At 37.8% G+C, this 19,670-nt stretch overlaps 1 protein-coding gene across 26 annotated transcripts in view; it reads left to right on the top strand.

The window, feature by feature from the left end:
• SOX6 (SRY-box transcription factor 6) overlaps positions 1-19,670 on the top strand; it is a 765,761-nt gene that overhangs the window by 639,310 nt on the left and 106,781 nt on the right. For all 26 annotated transcript variants that reach the window (XM_061610274.1, XM_061610275.1, XM_061610270.1 and 23 more), the window contains 3 exons: positions 3,663-3,812; positions 9,282-9,462; positions 19,003-19,187. In XM_061610274.1, the coding sequence (XP_061466258.1) occupies positions 3,663-3,812; positions 9,282-9,462; positions 19,003-19,187 (516 nt within the window). The remainder of the gene's footprint in view (positions 1-3,662; positions 3,813-9,281; positions 9,463-19,002; positions 19,188-19,670) is intronic.

Below are 19,670 nucleotides of genomic sequence, written 5' to 3' on the forward strand. Positions count from 1 at the left end.
TCCTAATTGTATCTCTGGACTACAAAATGTCAGGTCTGCCAAAAAAAACCAGTAGAAATGGGATATCCCTTGCAGATGACAAGGTGAAGAAACTGGACCCACCGTTAAAAAGAATTCTTGTCTGTCTCCAGGGACATGGTGTGAGATCCCAAGTTGGAATGGAAAACATTTTGATATATATCAACACAAGTTCCAAACTGCAGGCACATTCCCTTCCAATAAGAACTCAGAAAACACTGCCCAGAAGTTCAGGTTTATGTTGTTCAGCTAGGTGTCCCCCTTGAGCACCTTTTTGGATGATGGGCAGGCCCCAAGGCTTGCCACTGGGCTGTGGGGCCCTGGGACAAGATAGGGACCACTTTTGAAGGTAACTTACATCATCCACTTGACGTTATGGGGTCCCTGGGGTGGTGGTGATGCAGAAAGACCTCCTTACCTTTGGGTGTGGCCAAGGAAAGGTGATAGGCAGTATAACTGTACCCCATTTTCCGTTGGCAGGGGTTATTGCCAAACTGGCTGCAGGTTTGGTCTGGTATGTTATCTTATGGTTAGTTTCCCTGCTAATAGTGTTCCCTCTGCGTGTGGTTTGTATTTAAAGCGGCCCATAGTTCAACTCATAGACTGTGTCTGATTCTTTATTTCTGCCTTCAGGTTGCAATCTCAGATTCTTCTTTTTCAGTTGTATTGTTCTGCTGGCTTCATTCTGTTATGGCAATCAAATGTAGACTGCACAGGAAATGCATAGATTATATACAAAAGCTTTTGCAGCATTTCCCTACTGCTAGTGCACAGCGATGTAGCTCATGAAATGAAAAAAAGAATGATCCTTAGAATATCATGTTAGTTGATGCACCATAGCCAAGGGGTGTTGATAAGCTACCAGGCTCCAGCAGCAGAAGAAGTAATTACTCAGTACATAAAAGAGAGTTGGTAAATCAAGAGTTCAAACAGAGGAGCAAAACCCGCAACATTCCTCCTGAATATTTAATTGCAGTAGAATCTTAAGTCTTGTGTCTTGTTTGTTTGGGGACTGTGACACAGCAATGTCCAATATGAATAGAATCGTTGGTCTTGCTATATGGAAGTGATCCCTACTGGTGTGAATGGGTTTTTTGCCAGTCTAATGGCTTAAGTACTATAGACTTAGTGAAACAAACAGAAAACATTAAGAACTCAAGAGTACGGACTCTCCATGCATTTGTCTAGCCACTGAGTCAATGAGCATATATAGTATTGTGTAACTTTCATTTCTTTGGAGGCTTGTTATATTAGAAAAATTGTTCCAAAGAAAGCAACAATTATGACATAAGCACATCTGGTTCTTGCAAATTATTCTTTATTAAGCTTTCATTTAATTACATGTGCTGAAAGGTCTGCTTTTGATTACTGTAATTTTTTTTATTTGTCCATCTGAATGATAGTAATGTTGGAAATTATATACAAACCACCTGTTTTTTTTCACTAATAAGGCAAATTTTATACAGTTTTATTTGTAAGGGAGGGAATAGGATCTTCCCTGTTTATAGTGGTACAATTATTGCTACTGCTAATTCAAGGTGAGGTTTTAAGGTTGGCTGCAAGAGATAAATTGAACTTATCTAGTTTTGTTCAGAAAATCCTTTTAATGTTTTAGAAATGTATGACTTAATTGCATATCTTCTGACACAGTCCTATTCAACTTCTGAAAAGTTGAGGAAGCTGAATGTAAGCTCCTAGTAATATTTAAAATTGTACTTGTATTCCCATCTTTGCAAGCAGGAACTTACAGTTCTCTTCTTATTAGCACTAAAAGATATTGGATATGTAAATTGTACTTACAGGTAAAAATAAAATTGTTGACTGCTTCATGTTGATGAAAAACAGAAGGACATTAAACAACGCAGAGACCTACACAGAGAACTGGACAGGGGGAGTGTGTCCCTGTTGGTTCTGTTGGACCTCTCAGCGGCTTTCAATACCATCGACCATGGTATTCTTCTGGGTCGCCTTACCGGGATGGGAGTTGGGGGCACCGTTTTACAATGGCTCTGTTCCTTCCTGGAGGGGCGAACCCAGAAGGTGGTGCTGGGGGATTCCTGTTCAACTCCTTGGCCGTTGGCCTGTGGGGTCTCTCAGGGTTCAGTTTTGTCCCCCATGCTATTTAATATCTATATGAAACTGCTAGGAGAGGTTGTCCGGAGGTTTGGGGTTCGGTGCCATCAGTATGCAGATGACACCCAACTCTACTTCTCCTTTCCACCTAATTCCAAGGAAACTGTCTTGGTTCTAAACCAGTGTCTGATAGCAGTGGTGGACTGGATGAGGGTGAACAAGCTGAAACTTTATCCAGACAAGACAGAGGTTCTCCTAGTCAGTCGAAAGGCGGATCAGGGAATAGGGGTTCAGCCTGTGCTGGATGGGGTTACACTCCCCCTGAAGACGCAGGTTTGCAGTTTGGGTGTGCTCCTGGACTCAGCCTTAAACCTGGAGGCCCAGGTTTCTGTGGTGGCCAGGAATGCTTTTGCACAGTTAAGACTAGTGCACCAACTGCGCCCGTTCCTGGAGTCGTCTGATCTGGCTATGTTGACACATGCCTTATTTACATCCTGCTTAGACTACTGTAACGCGCTCTACGTGGGGCTGCCTTTGAAGACTGTTCGGAAACTTCAGCTGGTGCAACGAGCTGTAGCCAGAATGTTAACTGGGGCTGGTTACAGGGACCATACAACTCCCCTGCTGCGACAGCTCCACTGGCTGCCAGTCTGTTTCCAGACACAATTCAAAGTGCTGGTGATGACCTATAAAGCCCTATACAACTTAGGTCCAGGCTATTTGTCAGACCGTATCTCCCTGTATGAACCTGCCCGGGCCCTGAGATCTTCAGGAGAGACCATTCTCACGATCCCAACACCTTCACAAGTGCGACTGGTGGGGACACAAGATAGGGCCTTTTCGGTGGCTGCCCCTAGGCTCTGGAACTCCCTCCCTAGGGAGGCAAGAATAGCCTCCTCTGTGCAGTCCTTCCACCGACAGCTAAACACTTTTTTCTTCTGGCAGGCCTTTGGAACTGAAGGCTTTAAGGGTAGTGACTGAAGAGGATGCTGTATGTTATTGTTTTACTTGTATGCTCCTAAACTGGGTTGCAGTATTTTAAGTGTATATATAATTGGTTTTAACATCTTAATAGTTTAATCCTGTTTTAATGCTGATTTTATATGTTTATATGTTTTATATTTTTATAGGTTCTTAATGATATGTACTTATTTTTATCTGGAAGCCGCCTTGAGTTCCAGTTTGGGAAAAGGGTGGGGTATAAATAATAATAATAATAATAATAATAATAATAATAAAAGAAGTTCATGCAGATTACTTTAATATTGTATGCTAGTTGGTAGATACTTGCAACCCAATTTTGAATATATTTGATGGGGTTTTGAGATGCATTTTTAAATTAACATTGCCATGCCTAATTTATTAGGCCTGGTACAGTGTCAAGACAGCTTACCAGTTTCTCTGTTAAGCTGCCATTTGGGCATTAACCTGGAATTCATTCATTCTGAATAACATTGCCAAGTGCCTGCCAAGAAGATGGGCTGCAACCTCCAGTGTCTCAGAATATTTCATCTATCATTTAGGATTAGATTCTGGTCTCCTTAAAGAGAAGAGTTATTCTTATTTTGCAGCAACTCTATGCCGCTCAGTTGGCCAGCATGCAAGTTTCACCTGGAGCAAAGATGCCCTCCACCCCTCAGCCGCCAAACACAACAGGGGCACTTTCACCTACTGGGATGAAAAATGAAAAGAGAGGGACCAGCCCTATAACTCAAGTTAAGGTATTTCTTTTACGTTTACTTTCATGAACACTCCCTCTGATGTGTGATAACTCAGTTTAGTGTATTCTAACATTTTTTTACAAGTTTTTGGTTAAGGAAAAGCGAGGACTGTCACTTTGGGAGAAGCAAATCCATGCCTCCTTTGCTACTTTGAGGTAGTTGCTTCTATACTAGAGACAGCAATATCTACACAAATAAGCTAACAAATTCAGTGGTATTTCACTCTACTGGGTCATTTACAGGTCATTGGATACATGTCTATGACACTGTAAACTGTGCCCACCAGATATAACAATTGTGCTGCTATTTACATGGCCACTTACAAAGTATAGTGAGTCAAGAACCCCCAAACTTGCCAAGGGTCTTTGACCTTAACTTTTTTTACATTTCACTTTAAGCTTGAGTGTCAAGATTAATAAGAAGTTCATGTGATTGGAGAGACTGTTATTTCAAGAAAAGTGACATTGTTTTCAGTTATTAAAATGTAGTATCTTCTGCCAGTTTCAGACATTTATTATTTTATCTTTGGGGATATTACATAGTTGTTCTCAAGTAAGCCTGCATGAGAAGGAATCTAATATGGATTCACCTGTTTCATTTACAAGCATGGACAGCATGAAACATCCTTGTGACTAAGGAGTTGTATGAACCAGGAGCACAGCTGCTCTGTTAAGTCCTGTGTTTAGCATAACCTGGACAAGGCATCTGGAACATGTGATATGTAACATGATAATCGTTGCATGAATCTTACTAACATTGCATGGAAAAGCTGGCAATCATGCCAAATTGTTTTCTGAGAACTGGCCTTAACTATGTGAGATGGCAAGCGAAACCACAGCCCTTCTACTTATTTTACAAATTGGATCATTGTATTTAAAGAAGCTACAGATAAAAATAAAAATTAAAGGAGGCTGGCTGGAGGAAAAAATAAGGCCATCACTGCCAATTGATTGGGAAAGAAAAAGATGCCATGACTGCAGATTGATTGGACCCTTGTTGATAATGCACTCTGCTGATATTTGGCTCACTTCTCTTTGGTTTTGATGTATTGTCAAAAGCCCATGCATGCTTAATTGTCAATTGCTTAGAACTAGGAAGCTGCAGGGTGATACTTGGCAGCAGCAGGCAGTGGCTAAACTGCCTCCTTTCTAGCTTTTTCTAGGCAGCTGGAATTTACTTGTTTGGTTGGTTTAGATCTATTTCCCACATCATCCTTTCTTCCTTAAGAAATGTAGCAATAAGATTTTTAACAAAGTAAAACAGAGATAACATGCTTTTACAATTAAAGGAGAAAATATAGTAGGCTGAAAGTGCAGTATACCCCCTTTAACCCCAAACTCTAATAACCAGCTTTAATTCAGCAATGGAATTTCCCAGTGTTTGTGTGGCGTATTCCCCAGTGTTGATGAAAACAAGGCAGCCCCTCTGTGCTGAACAGATCCAAAGTGCATCCTGCCTCACTGCAGATGGGCTGTCTGAGTGATCTTCAGGTTCCTTTTATTCCTTCACTTCTATGATTTTGTCAGTTTTATCAAACTGCTATTATGGATGTGTCAGGGATTACATGAACAGAGTTGTCCCTAACATTAAAGAGAGTGAGGCAGCTGTATGAGGCAGTCTCCTGACCACCCTGGCCATTCCTACCATCCTGAGCTGGTTTCTCTGCAGCAGCAATGCTTCCTTGTTGTTGGCCATGGCAGCCTAGTTGTCTTGTCTCACCGCCTTCTTCCAGCGTGTCAGAGGTTGAACTGTGTGTGCTCATGTCTTGCTTTGCTCATGTGGTACGTACTGGTGCAATTACACTATAACTGTGTTGCAGTATTTGTTTGAGGGAACAGTGAGCAGCAAACACCAGGCAGAGCAGTGAGCAAGCAGTGTCAAGGTGTTGCAGGACAGAGTTGTTTGTGCCACACAGCCTTTCCTGCACCCTCAAAGCTTCCTTCAGGTGTCGTGGGGAACACTGTTCTATCACTAATGGATTCAGCCAGTCCAGTCAGCTTCTGTACATGGAATGGGGAGAGTGGGATCTTATCCTTTACCTAAGGAAGCAAAGTGTTGCGCCCCCCCCCAATCTCTGAGGGTCCCTGTGCTTGCCCAGGGTTTGGTTTCCTTGGAAAGAAGGTCAGCAAAGTCTGTGGTGTCTTTATAAAATATGGTTTATTTATTTACACACATTCCAACCTGAGCTTAAGATGCATCAGCTGTCCAATAGATCTTTCTTTTCCAGCAGACTTAGAGGAGGCATCCTAAAGCCATGCATGTCTCTACTTCCCAGCCTTTCCTCAGACTCCATTCAAAACACAAGCCTAGGCCCTAGGAGATGGGGGGCTCTCCTGAAGAGTTTCAATAACAATAGGACCTCCCTGGCCCATTTGCCAGTTAATGGGCACTTGGCAGACCCATTAGCCCACCTGGCCACTCTATCAGATTAACAAAAGAGACTCATCTGACCAGCAGATCAGGTTTCTCACCTCCAGGTGCAGGGTTCCAAATCAGAGGCTGGAAGCGGGCTCCTAGAAATCATCTATCTCAACCCTCAAACCCATAACTATATCATGGTCTGGCCCTGTATATAAGTGTGCATGTGTTGTGTTCTTAGCTCTGTGAAACGGTAGCCCCTTCAAAGGCAGCTGCACAATTTATATGTTTAACAGTAAAACATGCAAATGTAGACTTTTCTTTGGGCAGGATAGCAGACATCACATCTTCCAGGATTATGATTAAAGGAGAGATGAGAATACTTGCCCACAGTTCTTGAACAGTTGCAGGGAGGCCACATTCCTGGCTGGATGCTATAGTGCATAAGTAGAAGAGTAGGCACTGTCCTGGGAAATGGCAGATACCTGTTTCATATCATATTCTCAATTCCACACTCAGCATGAGAAGCTGAATTTTTATACTGTACAGCCTGCAATAATCCCACTATCACCACCTCCAAACCATGTGGACTGGAGGGGGTCAAGATGGGCAGAAGATCCTTGTATGTGTGGACTTTGAAGTCTGATTTGAAGCACAGCCAAATCCCCAATCATAAGGATGTGCCCAAGAAGTTCTTAATGTCATTGTCCTCAAAACCTTGTCATATTACTGTTTCCCTCACCTGATCCCATATGACTGAATGATAAAAAGCTACATTTTACATAACTTCTACAAATTAAAGAAGGCAGTGCCTATACACCAATAGCCAAGTGCAGTATTATAAATAGTTACTTATTTGTTTCATTGGCCTATTTAATACATTATACAGTATATGACAAGATGTACCATGCAAAATCTCAACTTGACAGCAAGAAGAATGGCAATGATAAGATAATGGACTGCATTATTGTATCCTTTCATATATTTCTAAGCTTTGAAGTGTTCAGTGCTGTCTGCTAAAATATAAATGATGCAACCCTTATGTCTAGCATATATCAGCTCTGGGCATATTTTAAATGAGAGAGCCATGTTACCAGGCTCTTTTCATTTTAATTACAGAAAATCAGTATTCTGCTATTCCAAAAATGCTGTGCCTGGCTGATTGCTAACAAGTTCAACACAGGGTACACACTCTCCAATGAACAGGGCAAGGCTGTAAAGGAAAGGGGAGTGCTAGATCAAAAGAACAAGTTTCTTAGAGTCTTCCTTTTCCAGAAGTTAGTTGTTTCATAAGATTAGATGTGCACAGGTTTTCGCTATGTGAGTTCACCTCTTTTCATTTACATGAAACACAACACAAAGCAAAATAATATCTGGTAGTCAAAATTAAATGATTATGAATCTGCTTATGCCAATACCAAATTTACATTTCCTTTGCCTAGATATACATGCATGCCATAAATTAGAAACTGTCTAATTCATTACTTTAAAAAAAAAAAAACTGGTCTAAAACATAGTCTGATCTTTGTAATATTGAACAACAATTAAGTCGTAATCTACTTGAAGGAACATAACAAAAATAAAGTGATAAAAACAGGAATAATGAGTTATTTTAAAGAAAACTGTTGACAGATTGATGGGCCTATGCTGTACACAGCCTGTTGAATTTTAAGATCAGAATGCATTATGTTTTCTTAATCATGTTTATGCAGACCAAACTGCATGTGACAACAGGATTCCTTAAAACTATCCAGTCTGAGCTACGTAATAACTAATAATCTGATCCTGCACTCTCTTTGCAATGAGACTTATCACATGGATTCTGGCATTAAAATCCCTATGCCCTCCAATGGGAGAAATCCTTCAGCACTGCTACAGTAGGAGCAATCGCCAGTGCTCAATTGGTGCTCTTTTTAAACCTTGACATAGTACTGCAATGCATTTTTGTTTTATTTAATTTTATTTATTTTATTTTTGCAGAGTGGGTTTCTGATGGCTGATGCACCTATGTTCAAAAGGCCTTGGTTTGAACTCTTGAGACCTGGGGGGGAGGGGATTACTGTCAAATACCAGTAATACAAGAGAATTTAGGTGTTTAAATGGCAAGCAGAATACAACTGAATTGCTTGGGACTATTTTAGCTTCAAAAGCAGTCATAGTTCAGAACAATAGCAATAGCTTTCCTAATACTAGTGCCTGCTAAAAAAAGTTTTAATTTTTAAAATTGTGTTTTTAAATTGTTTTTTGTGTTTTTAAATTTGTATATTTGTTTTTAATGTTTTTAATTGCTGTAAACTGCCCAGAGAGCAGGGGTGGTATATAATGTAATGAATGAATGAATGAATGAATGAATGAATGAATGAATGAATGAAAGAAAGAAAGAAAGAAAGAAAGAAAGAAAGAAAGAAAGAAAGAAAGAAAGAAAGAAAGAAAGAAAGAAAGCACTAAGATCAGGGTGCAAAAGTTTTATAAGGAAATTAGATTTATAGCAGAAAATATGCTGTCGTTGCAACCTCTTTTCCCCACCCCTCCAGATATTTGGAAGGAAATGTAGGAATAATGTTTCTCAGAGATTATGCACCCAGAAAGTCTCATACAAAAAAGGATTCAAGGCTGTCTAGGGGAAAACGAATCTAAACGTTAAAGATATTAAGTGTGTTTCCTTGTTTAAATTTATCCACAACCCCACCACTCACACACATATATGCAGTCTGTCTTGTAGTTTCAAAAACTTTTCAAGTAAACCCAGCAAACCAACACAACTGAACTGCTGGGATTTTTCTTAAATAATTCTTCGTAAATGCCCTGGGTTAATTTAGATCTCTGAAAACACATTAGGAAATTAAGCAGTAATGCGAGCTAATTCAAATTTTAATTTGTCAAAAAGAATGATCCAGCTCCATAGTTAATGTAAATAGAGGCACAGCACAGAGAAATTAATGAGGTTTTCCTTTCATTGAATCTTCAAGGAGTGTAGATAATTAGCTTCTTTTGTTATTATTGCAGGAAAATGCAGCATTGTCTAGGAGGTGTAAAATAGCTGTGGCTTCCAAAGTGATAATGTGTTTCATTTGTCTTTTTCTAATAATTATTTACATTAAACTCTTTTAGGATGATGCCGCACAGCCACTGAATCTCTCAGCCAGACCTAAGACAGCGGAACCTGTCAAATCCCCGACATCACCAACACAGAACCTCTTTCCTACTAATAAAACCAGCCCTGTGAATGTGGCCCATAAAAGTGGAATCCCCAGCCCTATTGGTGCAACTCTGGGAAGAGGATCTTCTCTAGGTACTCAGAAGGGGAGAAATGCTGCTAACTTAGAATAGGAATGGGCTGGGTCTGGTTTTATGTGTTCTACTATTTTAACAGCTATAGTGCATATTCAGAATATCTTAAAATTTATGAGATAACTCAATTTTTCTTCATGAAAGCTTATAACATAATACATTTGTTAGTGTTTAAGGTGCCCACAAGGCTTTTTTGTTTTTGTTTTGCTATAGCAGGCTAACAAGAGTACCCCTCTTTAAATAATCTGTGTTAGGTGAGTCCAAATATGCAGTCTTGTTTTAGAACTTAATGAGTGTCATGCTGGATCAGACCAATGTCCATCTAGTCCAACATTCTTTGCAAGAATACCTGAAGCCAGCAGATGCTAGGGCCATGTGTTATTGTATCCCAACTGCCATCAGCCCCAGCCATCATGGACACCGTTCAGGAATTATGGGAGCTGAAGTCCAACAGCAACTGGACAGCCACAGGTTTTCCATCACTGTGGTAGGTGGTCCAGCAAGTGGCTTTATCTTCAGCCCAATCCTGATTTGGAAAAAGAAATTATTGACCCCTGAGGCCACTGATTTCTAAAGGTGTGTTTCAAAACTTTTTATTGATTTAGCACATCCAATTCCCATGTGCAGCCACATCCCTGTGAACAGCTCCTGCTTGTTTCTGGAAATCTGTACAGTATCCTGCAGGAAATATGATGGGTGGTGCAGTTCATACAGAGACAGGATAGTCCAACACCAGCACAACATGGTTCTCACGTGGGAACTTTTTCCTTCAGTTCTAGGCTTTTTGTGTCTGTGCAGAAATGTCCTAAAAATAGCATTTATACAGTGCAAAAGAAAACACATTATGGTTTCAACAAGACAAAAAATAACTTTTTGTAGTCATTTTATTTTAGGTGCCTTCACTGTTTTTCAAAATAATGATATAGCAAGTATGTTATGTAGAATTTATATAATCCTGTTGGGGAATGGAAGAATATAAGTATTATGTACTTATAAAGCAAAGAACAGGTGTTTATGTTTTGTCTGATGCCATTATCATCATATTTTTACCATCAAAATCTTTGTATATGCAAATTCCTTTTCTTGAATTCCCTGTGTGCAGTAGGTGGCATAAGTAGTCATAACCTGCAGAGCCATTGTGTCTCTTTAAAGAGCCTTGCAGCTGCAAAAAATGATTCAGCTATTGGCTTCTCCTGCTGCTTTTTCTCAGCCACCCCATCCATTCACCCATCCTCCCTCTTTTTCAATAAGCCTTTGAGTCAGAGCTGGCATCAGGAGTCATCATTGTTGGGGACCTAACAAGGCTTACACTTTACAGGGGCCCAGCTGTTGATCCCTTGAGCCAGCTTCTCCTTCTCACGATTGCTGACTCTCCAAGTGAGCAAACAGTAGCAAGAGCAAGCAAAAGTAGCAACTGTCTCCACTCAAGTTTCCTCTTCTTCTGGGCAATGAACTGGGTGAGCCCACTTGGGGAAGACAGCCCAGCGAGGGCATCTTGCACAAGCTCCCCTCCTCAAATCCAGAACCAGCTGTGTAAGTCGGAGATGGGCAGACTTCAGGCTTGTGGGATCTACTCTGTGGTTTCGCTATAACTCAATGGTCCATCAACTAGAGCCAGATGCTGGCTCAAGGAATAGCTGATTGCTTGCTATGTCCCATAAGACACACGCTCCAGTGATCTGCATGTATGGGTACAAATCTACATCTGAGTTAGGGATTTAAAGAATTCTAAAACTGGCTAGCAGAGCTCTGTAAAGACTTTGCCAAAGGAAATGGATTAATATTCATATTTTACAAGGCAGGGACAGTGAAAATGATAAGTGATTAGCACAAACCCAACCATGGGAGATTTTTTTTAACTTGTAATATCACTTGCTGTTGTTTTTTTTTTTATATATAGTTTTTATTCAAATTTTTCCAAAAAACAAACAAAACAAAGTAAGAAAAAACATAACAATACTACAACAAAAAATAAAAATAAAATGGTTGACTTCCGATTTGTCACAGATCAGCTATAAGTATATAATATACATCAAACCTGTCCCTTAATATGTACATACAGAATCCCTTTTCTCCATAAGCTGTCTTAATTAATCATCAAATCCCAGTATCATCATTTTATTTTGATCTTTCGACAAAAAGTCTAAGAGAGGCTTCCAATCCTTAAGGAATGTATCTGTCGATTTTTCTCTAAGTAAACACGTCAATTTATCCATTTCTACTAAGTCCATTAATTTCAGTAGCCATTCTTCCATTGTTGGTATTGATTCCATTTTCCACTTTTGTGCATATAATAATCTTGCTGCCGTAATCATATATAATAATATTCTTCCATATTTCTTTTCTATTTGTTTATCCATAAAACCCAGTAAAAAAAATTCTGGTTTTGACTGAATATTTATCTTTAAAATTTTTTGCATCTTCCTACCTATCTGTGCCCAGAATAATTTCGCCTTTTTACATGACCACCACATATGATAAAAAGATCCTTCTTGTTGTTTACATTTCCAACAAACATTAGAGACATTACTATACATTTTTGACAGCTTTTCTGGAGTCATGTACCAACGGTACATCATTTTATAAAAATTTTCTTTAAGATTATAACATAATGTAAATTTCAAGCCTTTTTTCCACATATTTTCCCATTGATCCATTTGTATGTTATGACCAAAATTTTTTGCCCACTTTACCATGCACTCTTTTACTTGTTCTTCCTCCATATCCATTTTCAATAAAAGTTTATACATTTTTGCAATTATGTTTTCATCATTTGTATACAAACCTATTTCAAAATCAGATTTACTTATTTCAAACCCATACATTTTCTTGTCCATTTTATATCTTTCTAACAATTGTAAATAGGCAAACCAATGAAAACTATATCCTTCCTTTATCAATTGTTCTCTCTCTTTCATTGTGTATTCTCCATGTACATTTTCTAATAGTTCTTGATAAGTTAACCATTTCTCTTTTCCAGACATTTCTCTTCTATAAAACGCTTCTTGACTTGAGACACATAATGGTATTTTCGAATAAAACCTTGGTTTGTATCTATTCCATATTTTCAACAGAGAACGTCTTATAAAATGATTGTTAAAGTCTACGTTTACTTTTACTTTGTCATACCATAGATATCCATGCCATCCCCACTTCAGATTGTGGCCCTCCAAATCCAATAGTCTTTTATTCCTCAATAAGATCCATTCCTTTATCCAGACTAAACAGCAGGCAGCAAAATAAAGTCTCAAATTTGGTAATCCCAGTCCTCCTCTTTCTTTAGCGTCTTGAAGTAATTTAAATTTAACTCTTGGTTTTTTTCCTTGCCATACAAATTTAGAAATATCTTTTTGCCATTGTTTAAAAGGTAAATCAGAGGATATTACAGGTATTGTTTGAAACAAAAACATCATTCTCGGTAATACATTCATTTTTATCACAGATATTCTACCCATTAATGACAGTTGTAGTTTATCCCATCTTAGCAAGTCTTTCTTAATCTCTGTCCATAATTTTTCGTAATTATTATGAAACAGCTTTGAGTTTTTATTTGTCATGATGATGCCTAGATATTTCAACTTTTTTTCTATTGTAAAATCTGTCTTGTCCATTAACTCTTTCTGTTCCCTTAAAGTTAAATTTTTCACCAACATCTTTGTTTTTTGATTGTTGATCTTAAATCCTGCTAACGGTCCAAATTCTTTTAATTTGTCCATCAATATATGAATTCCTTCCAAAGGGTTTTCTAGTACAATTATCAAATCATCAGCAAATGCTCTCAATTTATATTCTTCTTTTTTTATTTTTAATCCCGAAATCCTTTTATCTTGCCTTATATCTCTAAGCAGCACTTCTAAAACCAGAATAAATAAAAGGGGAGATAATGGACATCCCTGTCTTGTACCCTTTTGTATTTCACATGAATCCGTTAAGTCTCCATTAACAATTATCTGGGCCTTCTGTGATGTATAAATCGATCTGATCCATTTTATAAAGTTGTCTCCAAAATCCATTTGCTCCAAAACCTGGAACATAAATTTCCAATTCAAATTATCAAATGCTTTTTCAGCATCTAAAAAAATCAAAGCTGCTTGTTTATCATTTCGTTGTTCTAAATATTCCAACACATTCAAAACATTCCTGACGTTGTCACGTAATTGTCTTTTAGGTAAAAACCCTGATTGATCTTCCTGAATAAATTGTTGCAATATTATTTTCAATCTTTCAGCCAAAATCATTGTAAAAATTTTATAGTCATTATTCAGTAGAGATATTGGCCGATAATTTTTTGTTTTAGTTAAATCTTGGTCCTCTTTAGGTATTAATGTTATATTAGCATTTTTCCAACTATCCGGTATCTTTCCCTCTTGCAAAATAGAATTCATTGTAGACTGTAAGGGTAGCAAGAGTTCTTCCTCCAAACATTTATAATACATTGCAGATAGCCCATCTGGTCCTGGCGCCTTTCCTAATTTAATTTTATTTATAGCTTCAGATATCTCTCTTGACGTAATAGGGCCATTAATAACTTGTCTCTGAAAATCTGTAATTTTCGGCAAATTCTGTTTAGATAAATACTCTTCTATTTTTTCAGATGGAATTTCTTGACACTTATACAATGTTGAGTAATATTGATGAAAAATCTTTTTGATTTTTACATTATCTGTCAGCGTCTCATCTCCTTCTTGTATCTTTAAAATAATATTTTTTTGACGTTCTTTTCTTAATTTATATGCTAACCATTTCCCAGGTTTATTTGCAAATTCAAAAGTCCTTTGTTTAGCAAAATTTAATTTCCTTTCAATTTCTCTAACTGTCAACATTGATACTTGCTTCTGTAACATTTTAATTTGATTTACAATAGAAACTTTAGCTGGATTCTTTTTCAATTCTTCCTCTTTTTGTTTTATTTCTTCCAAAATTAATTGCATTTTCTGTTGTTTCTTTTTTTTTAATTCAGAATTACATTTAATAAAGTATCCCCTCATAAATGCCTTACTAGTATCCCAAACAATATTTTCACTTGTTCCTTTATATAAATTATATTCAAAGAACTCCTTTAATTTCTTCTTACATTCTTGTACTACTTTATCATTCTGTAATAAAGATTCATTTAGTCTCCATCTAAATCCAAGATTTTTTTTTTTAAAGTTAATATCACAGGATTGTGGTCCGAAAAAGTTTTTGGTAATATATCCATTTTAAAAATATCCTTCGCTAAAATTTTTGACATCCAAATCATATCAATCCTCGAAAATGTTTTATGTCTTTCTGAAAAATAAGTAAATTCCTTTGCATTATCATTTATATATCTCCAGGTATCCACCAATTCTAAATGTTCCATGAGTTCAAAACAAATCTTCGGTAATTTACCTTGTGTCTCTTTGATATTTTTTTCAGAAAGCCTATCAATTTTTGGTGAGATTACCCCATTCCAGTCACCCATGACACACCAATGCTCATATGAAAACTCTGACAATTTTTCCATAAGTCCTGTATAAAACCTTGTTTTATCTTCATTGGGGGCATAAATACCCACTATCAAAATGTTTGTACCTTGTAAAGTAATTTCAACCCCCACAAATCTACCACTATCGTCCAATAATACCAATTTAGGAAGCAATTGTGGGTTAATATAGAGAACAACTCCATTTTTTTTTTTTGGTCCAGCTGAAATAAATTCTTCACCCAAATTTTTACAAATCAAATATTTGGAATCTTTCTTCTGAATATGAGTTTCTTGTAAACAAATTATATCCAATTTTAATTTTTTCAAATAATGAAACACTTTCTTTCTCTTCTGCGCCGTGTTGGCTCCATTTATATTCCAAGTTAGGTATTTGTAATCCATCATTAAGCGTGTATTTTAAAATTTGCCTGATGCTCCTTTTGATCCATCATCTTCCTTCCCCTCCTCTGCATATCCTTGTTGACTTTGTTTCCCAGGAACTATATCCATATCTTTGAGTTTATCTTCTTCCATATCTTTTGAAGCTTTTCTCAAGAAGTCCCTTGCTTTTTGAACAGTATTCAGTCTGTATTTCTGTTGTCTGAATGTAAAAATCACTCCTTCTGGAACGTCCCACCTAAATTGAATTTTGCATTGCTTAAGTTTTTCTGTAAGGAAAGCATATTCTTTTCTCTTACGTAAAAGTCTAATAGGAATTTCCTTCATCACCAGTATTTCCTTACCATCTTTTTTAAAGGTATATTTAAAGTGTTGCTGTAAAACCATATCTCTGGTCGTCTTCTTTACGAAATGAACAAGCACATCTCTTGGAATTTTTTTCATTGTTGCATATCTGGAGTTAATTCTATAAACTTTGTCTATTTCAAATTCCATCCTATCTTCATTCAAGTCCAGAAATTTTACTAAAGCATTAACAATTTTATCTCTAATGTCTTCACCTGTTTCCTCAGGGATTGCACGGAATCTCAAACAATGCTCTTTATTTCTCATTTCAGTCACAGCTAAATAGTCCAAATTTTTTTCTAGTTCCAGATTTAGTATATCTGTTCTATTCTCCAAGGTTTGTACCTTTTCTTTAGTATTTTTTGCATCTTCCTTTATTTGCCCAATTGTCCCTTTAATCTCATCCACTTGTGTTTTAATATAGTCTTTTATATCTGTCAATTCAGTTTTCATTTCCTGTTTCATTTCCTGTTTTATAGCATTAATCCCTTCCATTATTTTTTGAAACATTTCTGGGGGTATATCCTCTTCCTGTGTATCAATAGAACCTCTTCGCCCCTGGGCCTTGGTTGTTTTTTTAGTTGTCATTTTCAAAAAGAGGCCTTTAATTTCTAATATTAATCACTGTTTCAGAACCTAAGGGCAGTCTATTTCTTTTCTTTTTTTCCCTCCACCAAAAAGAAGAGTTAATATTCCAGGCCTATTATTGAAATCCAGCCAGCACAACACAGTCCTTATCTGCTTCCAAGAATGCAAAACAATTCTGGTTGCCAAGACTAAACAATTAGTAGCATATACGAGCAGCGGATTCATCCAACAAGAAATAGTCCAAAGAGAAAAATAGTCCAAAATATAATAATTACCTCTCATCCGTTTTTAAACTTTAAAAGTCCAAATTCAAGCCAGCTTTTTGTCGTAAAAAAAGTATATAAGTTGTTTATATTTTCTTTCTTCCTTAATTATATTTAAAAGAGAAAAAGTATGACTCACCCAGGTTTCTCAATTGCTGATTCATAAACAAATCCCTTTTATTGCAGTAATTTAAGCCGAATGATAAGGTTTAGGCAGAAGTGGGCTCGCTGGTTAAGAACGTTTTTTTTTGAGAGAAGAAAAAACGCTTCGCTTTATTTCAGTTCAGCTTGCGTGGAATTCCTGACTCCGTCTTCAGCCGATCGGCTTGCCTTCTTATCTCAGGAATTTCCTGATCAATTCCAGCCGCCGACAGCTCAACGAAGTCTTGTGGAAGATCTGATCGGTTCTCCTATACCTTGGAGAACATTTAAGCCAGTCCAAGATTCCTCTTGGCTGGCTTTTAACCTGAAAAAAGCTTCCTCTGAGGCAGAGCTCCCTCAGAGACAACCACCAGCCAGCACCACTTCCCGGAAGTCCCATATCACTTGCTGTTGTTAAATTGTTGGGAGTCAGAAGCCACTGCTGCTGTGCTGCAGATCAACCAGATTTAGATAGGCAATAGGAGACAGCTAACAAGTCAATCAGGTTTAAAGAAACAGGATGGTTTTCTAGGTTATGACCTGGATTTATTTTTAAAAATATTTTTATTGGGTTTAATGCATATGCAAAGAAAACAAAAGTGGCAAATACAATAAAACAAAACAACTCCTCCAAATATAATCATTATGTACCCATGGGACAAAACTGTATACATATAATTGGTTGTTGTCCTCTCCTTGTTATGACCTGGAACTATTAAACATTGGATAAATCTGGAAACACATTGAGTTTATGAATTTGAAAGAACCTGCATCCATTTTAATGTCTATTGGGATTCTTCAACAGTGTTGGATCCTGATGAAAATGTGGTCATATATGTAAGGCCATTAGAGAGGGAATGTAATGGCCCCTCCTCACATCAGGAGGAAGTTCCAGTGCCTGGGCACAACCACTGAAAAGGCCTTCTCCCTAGTTCCAAGCAGGCATATTTTTGGGCACAGTAGACCAGTAGGTTCATGTAAGAGAAGGTGGCCCTTCATATATCCTAGTCCAACCCATAAAGGGCTTTCATTCTGGACCAATTGTAGTTTTGGAGCACATTTCAAAGGCAGCCTTACATGGAGTGTAGTGCAGTAAACCAGGTGTGATTGAACTTGTCCTGGCCAAGTCTGCAGCCTTCAGGACAAGCATAGTTCACCACCACCACCACCACTGACCAGCCTAAGCTGGGCAAGAGCACAATAGTTTAAACTTTCCAAACACTGAAAGATTTTTGCCCTTCAGTATAAACACAGAAAACCCCTCCAGAAAACTTCTTTTTGACAGTAAAATCCATTGGTGAAAACAATGAAAGTTTATTTCGTGCCTATTAAGGATGGGATCCATTGCCCAGCGCCTCTTCAAAAGTATTCCATTGACCTAACAGGCAGTATAGATTTGACTTCGTTCTTTGTATACTATCTGCTGATTTTTCTGGTCCAATTTTTCCCTCCCTAAAAATATTGATATTAATATCAATATTTTCTTTTAAAATATTAATATTTTCCTTCAAAAGTATTGATAAAGGAAAGGATAGGAACTCTGCCTCCTCCTCCTCTGCTGTGACTGAGGCTGGTCAGTTTTCACTTTAGCAGGCAGAGACTGGCTGTTTTCCTTTTGGAAAGGAAGAAAGCAGCTTTCAGTGCCCCCCCACCTCCTCCTCAGCAAGCGCTGAGTCCTTAACATGGGGGAGATTTGGCTTGCTTGCTTGCTTCCACTTGGATTATTTGTTAAGTAATATCTTACATGCTCTCACACACATACTGTAACATGCCATTCCATGACTACAGAGTGCCTTGAATCCAGAATTATTCAATCACAACAAAAGACTAATTAAAAATTGCATAGGATTTATATGGACACCTCAGAAAGTTAGTGTTTTGTTTGCTCCATCTCAAAGGCTGCTTCACTGGGCAGAGTCCTTTTGCTGGGTGCTTTATGTGATGGAAAATGATGATCTTGTCAGATTGGTGCCCATATCTAATGATTGGTACCTGTGTTTAACGAACAATAGACCTGGTCATATCTAACATTGTGGGAATGTTGCTCCCTTGCAGTCCCTCACCTCTCTCTCAGATCTGCTCTGGAGGGTTCACCAACTCTCCAGAGCAGATTTGGGAAGCCCATAAGGGGCTGCAAGAAGTGTTCAGCACTGACCCTGTATTCCACTGGTGGACAGACACTCTTGTATATTTTTAAATTTACCTAATCTGGAATAATTTACTGGTCTAAGTAATCTGTAATAACTAGTTTGGTGTGTTGAGAGTCTTTTTTTGCAAACAAAGGGGAAATTTTAATGCTTTAAAATCTGATTTCAAAAACTAACTTAAATAAAGGTTTTCTTTCTGTTGTTTCCAGATATCCTTTCCAGTCTTAACTCACCTGCCCTGTTTGGGGACCAGGATACAGTCATGAAAGCCATTCAGGAGGCTCGAAAGATGAGAGAACAGATCCAGAGGGAGCAACAGCAACATCCTCATGGTATCGATGGAAAACTTCCCTCCATGAATAACATGGGTCTAAACAACTGTAGGACTGAAAAGGTAATGTGTTCATCTTCTGCCATTTCTGCTGCTCATTTTTATTTACACTTCTGTCCGACCAATAGTCTCTGAACCTCATGCAGCAACTTGCTGGTTTTAATCTTCTTTGATCCTGACAAAAGTAATTTTTCACTGTGTCATATAGTTGCATTAAAAAGAGAAATATCTTATTTAGTGTTTTATGTGACCTTGTTTGTATAATTAAAGGAGCAACTCCCAACCTGACATGAACAGTGTACTTTATTTAAGTAGGTCTGAACTGAAATAAAGTATTTACAGGGCTTGCACTTCTGTCTCACTGCCTCTCTAAAAGCCTCTCTGCTAGTCTCCCTGACTCACTTCCTGTTCTTCCTTCAAGCTCCACCCCTGCTACTGCTGCCTTTAGTTTAAGCTTCATACATATCGCTACGTATAGGATTAGCTAGAATGAAATTCTCACAGGAGGAAGGAGGGTAAGGCTCCCAGACATAGAAAAATATAACG

This window comes from Rhineura floridana, chromosome 2 (genome assembly GCF_030035675.1).
Source record: "Rhineura floridana isolate rRhiFlo1 chromosome 2, rRhiFlo1.hap2, whole genome shotgun sequence".
NCBI lineage: Eukaryota > Metazoa > Chordata > Lepidosauria > Squamata > Rhineuridae > Rhineura > Rhineura floridana.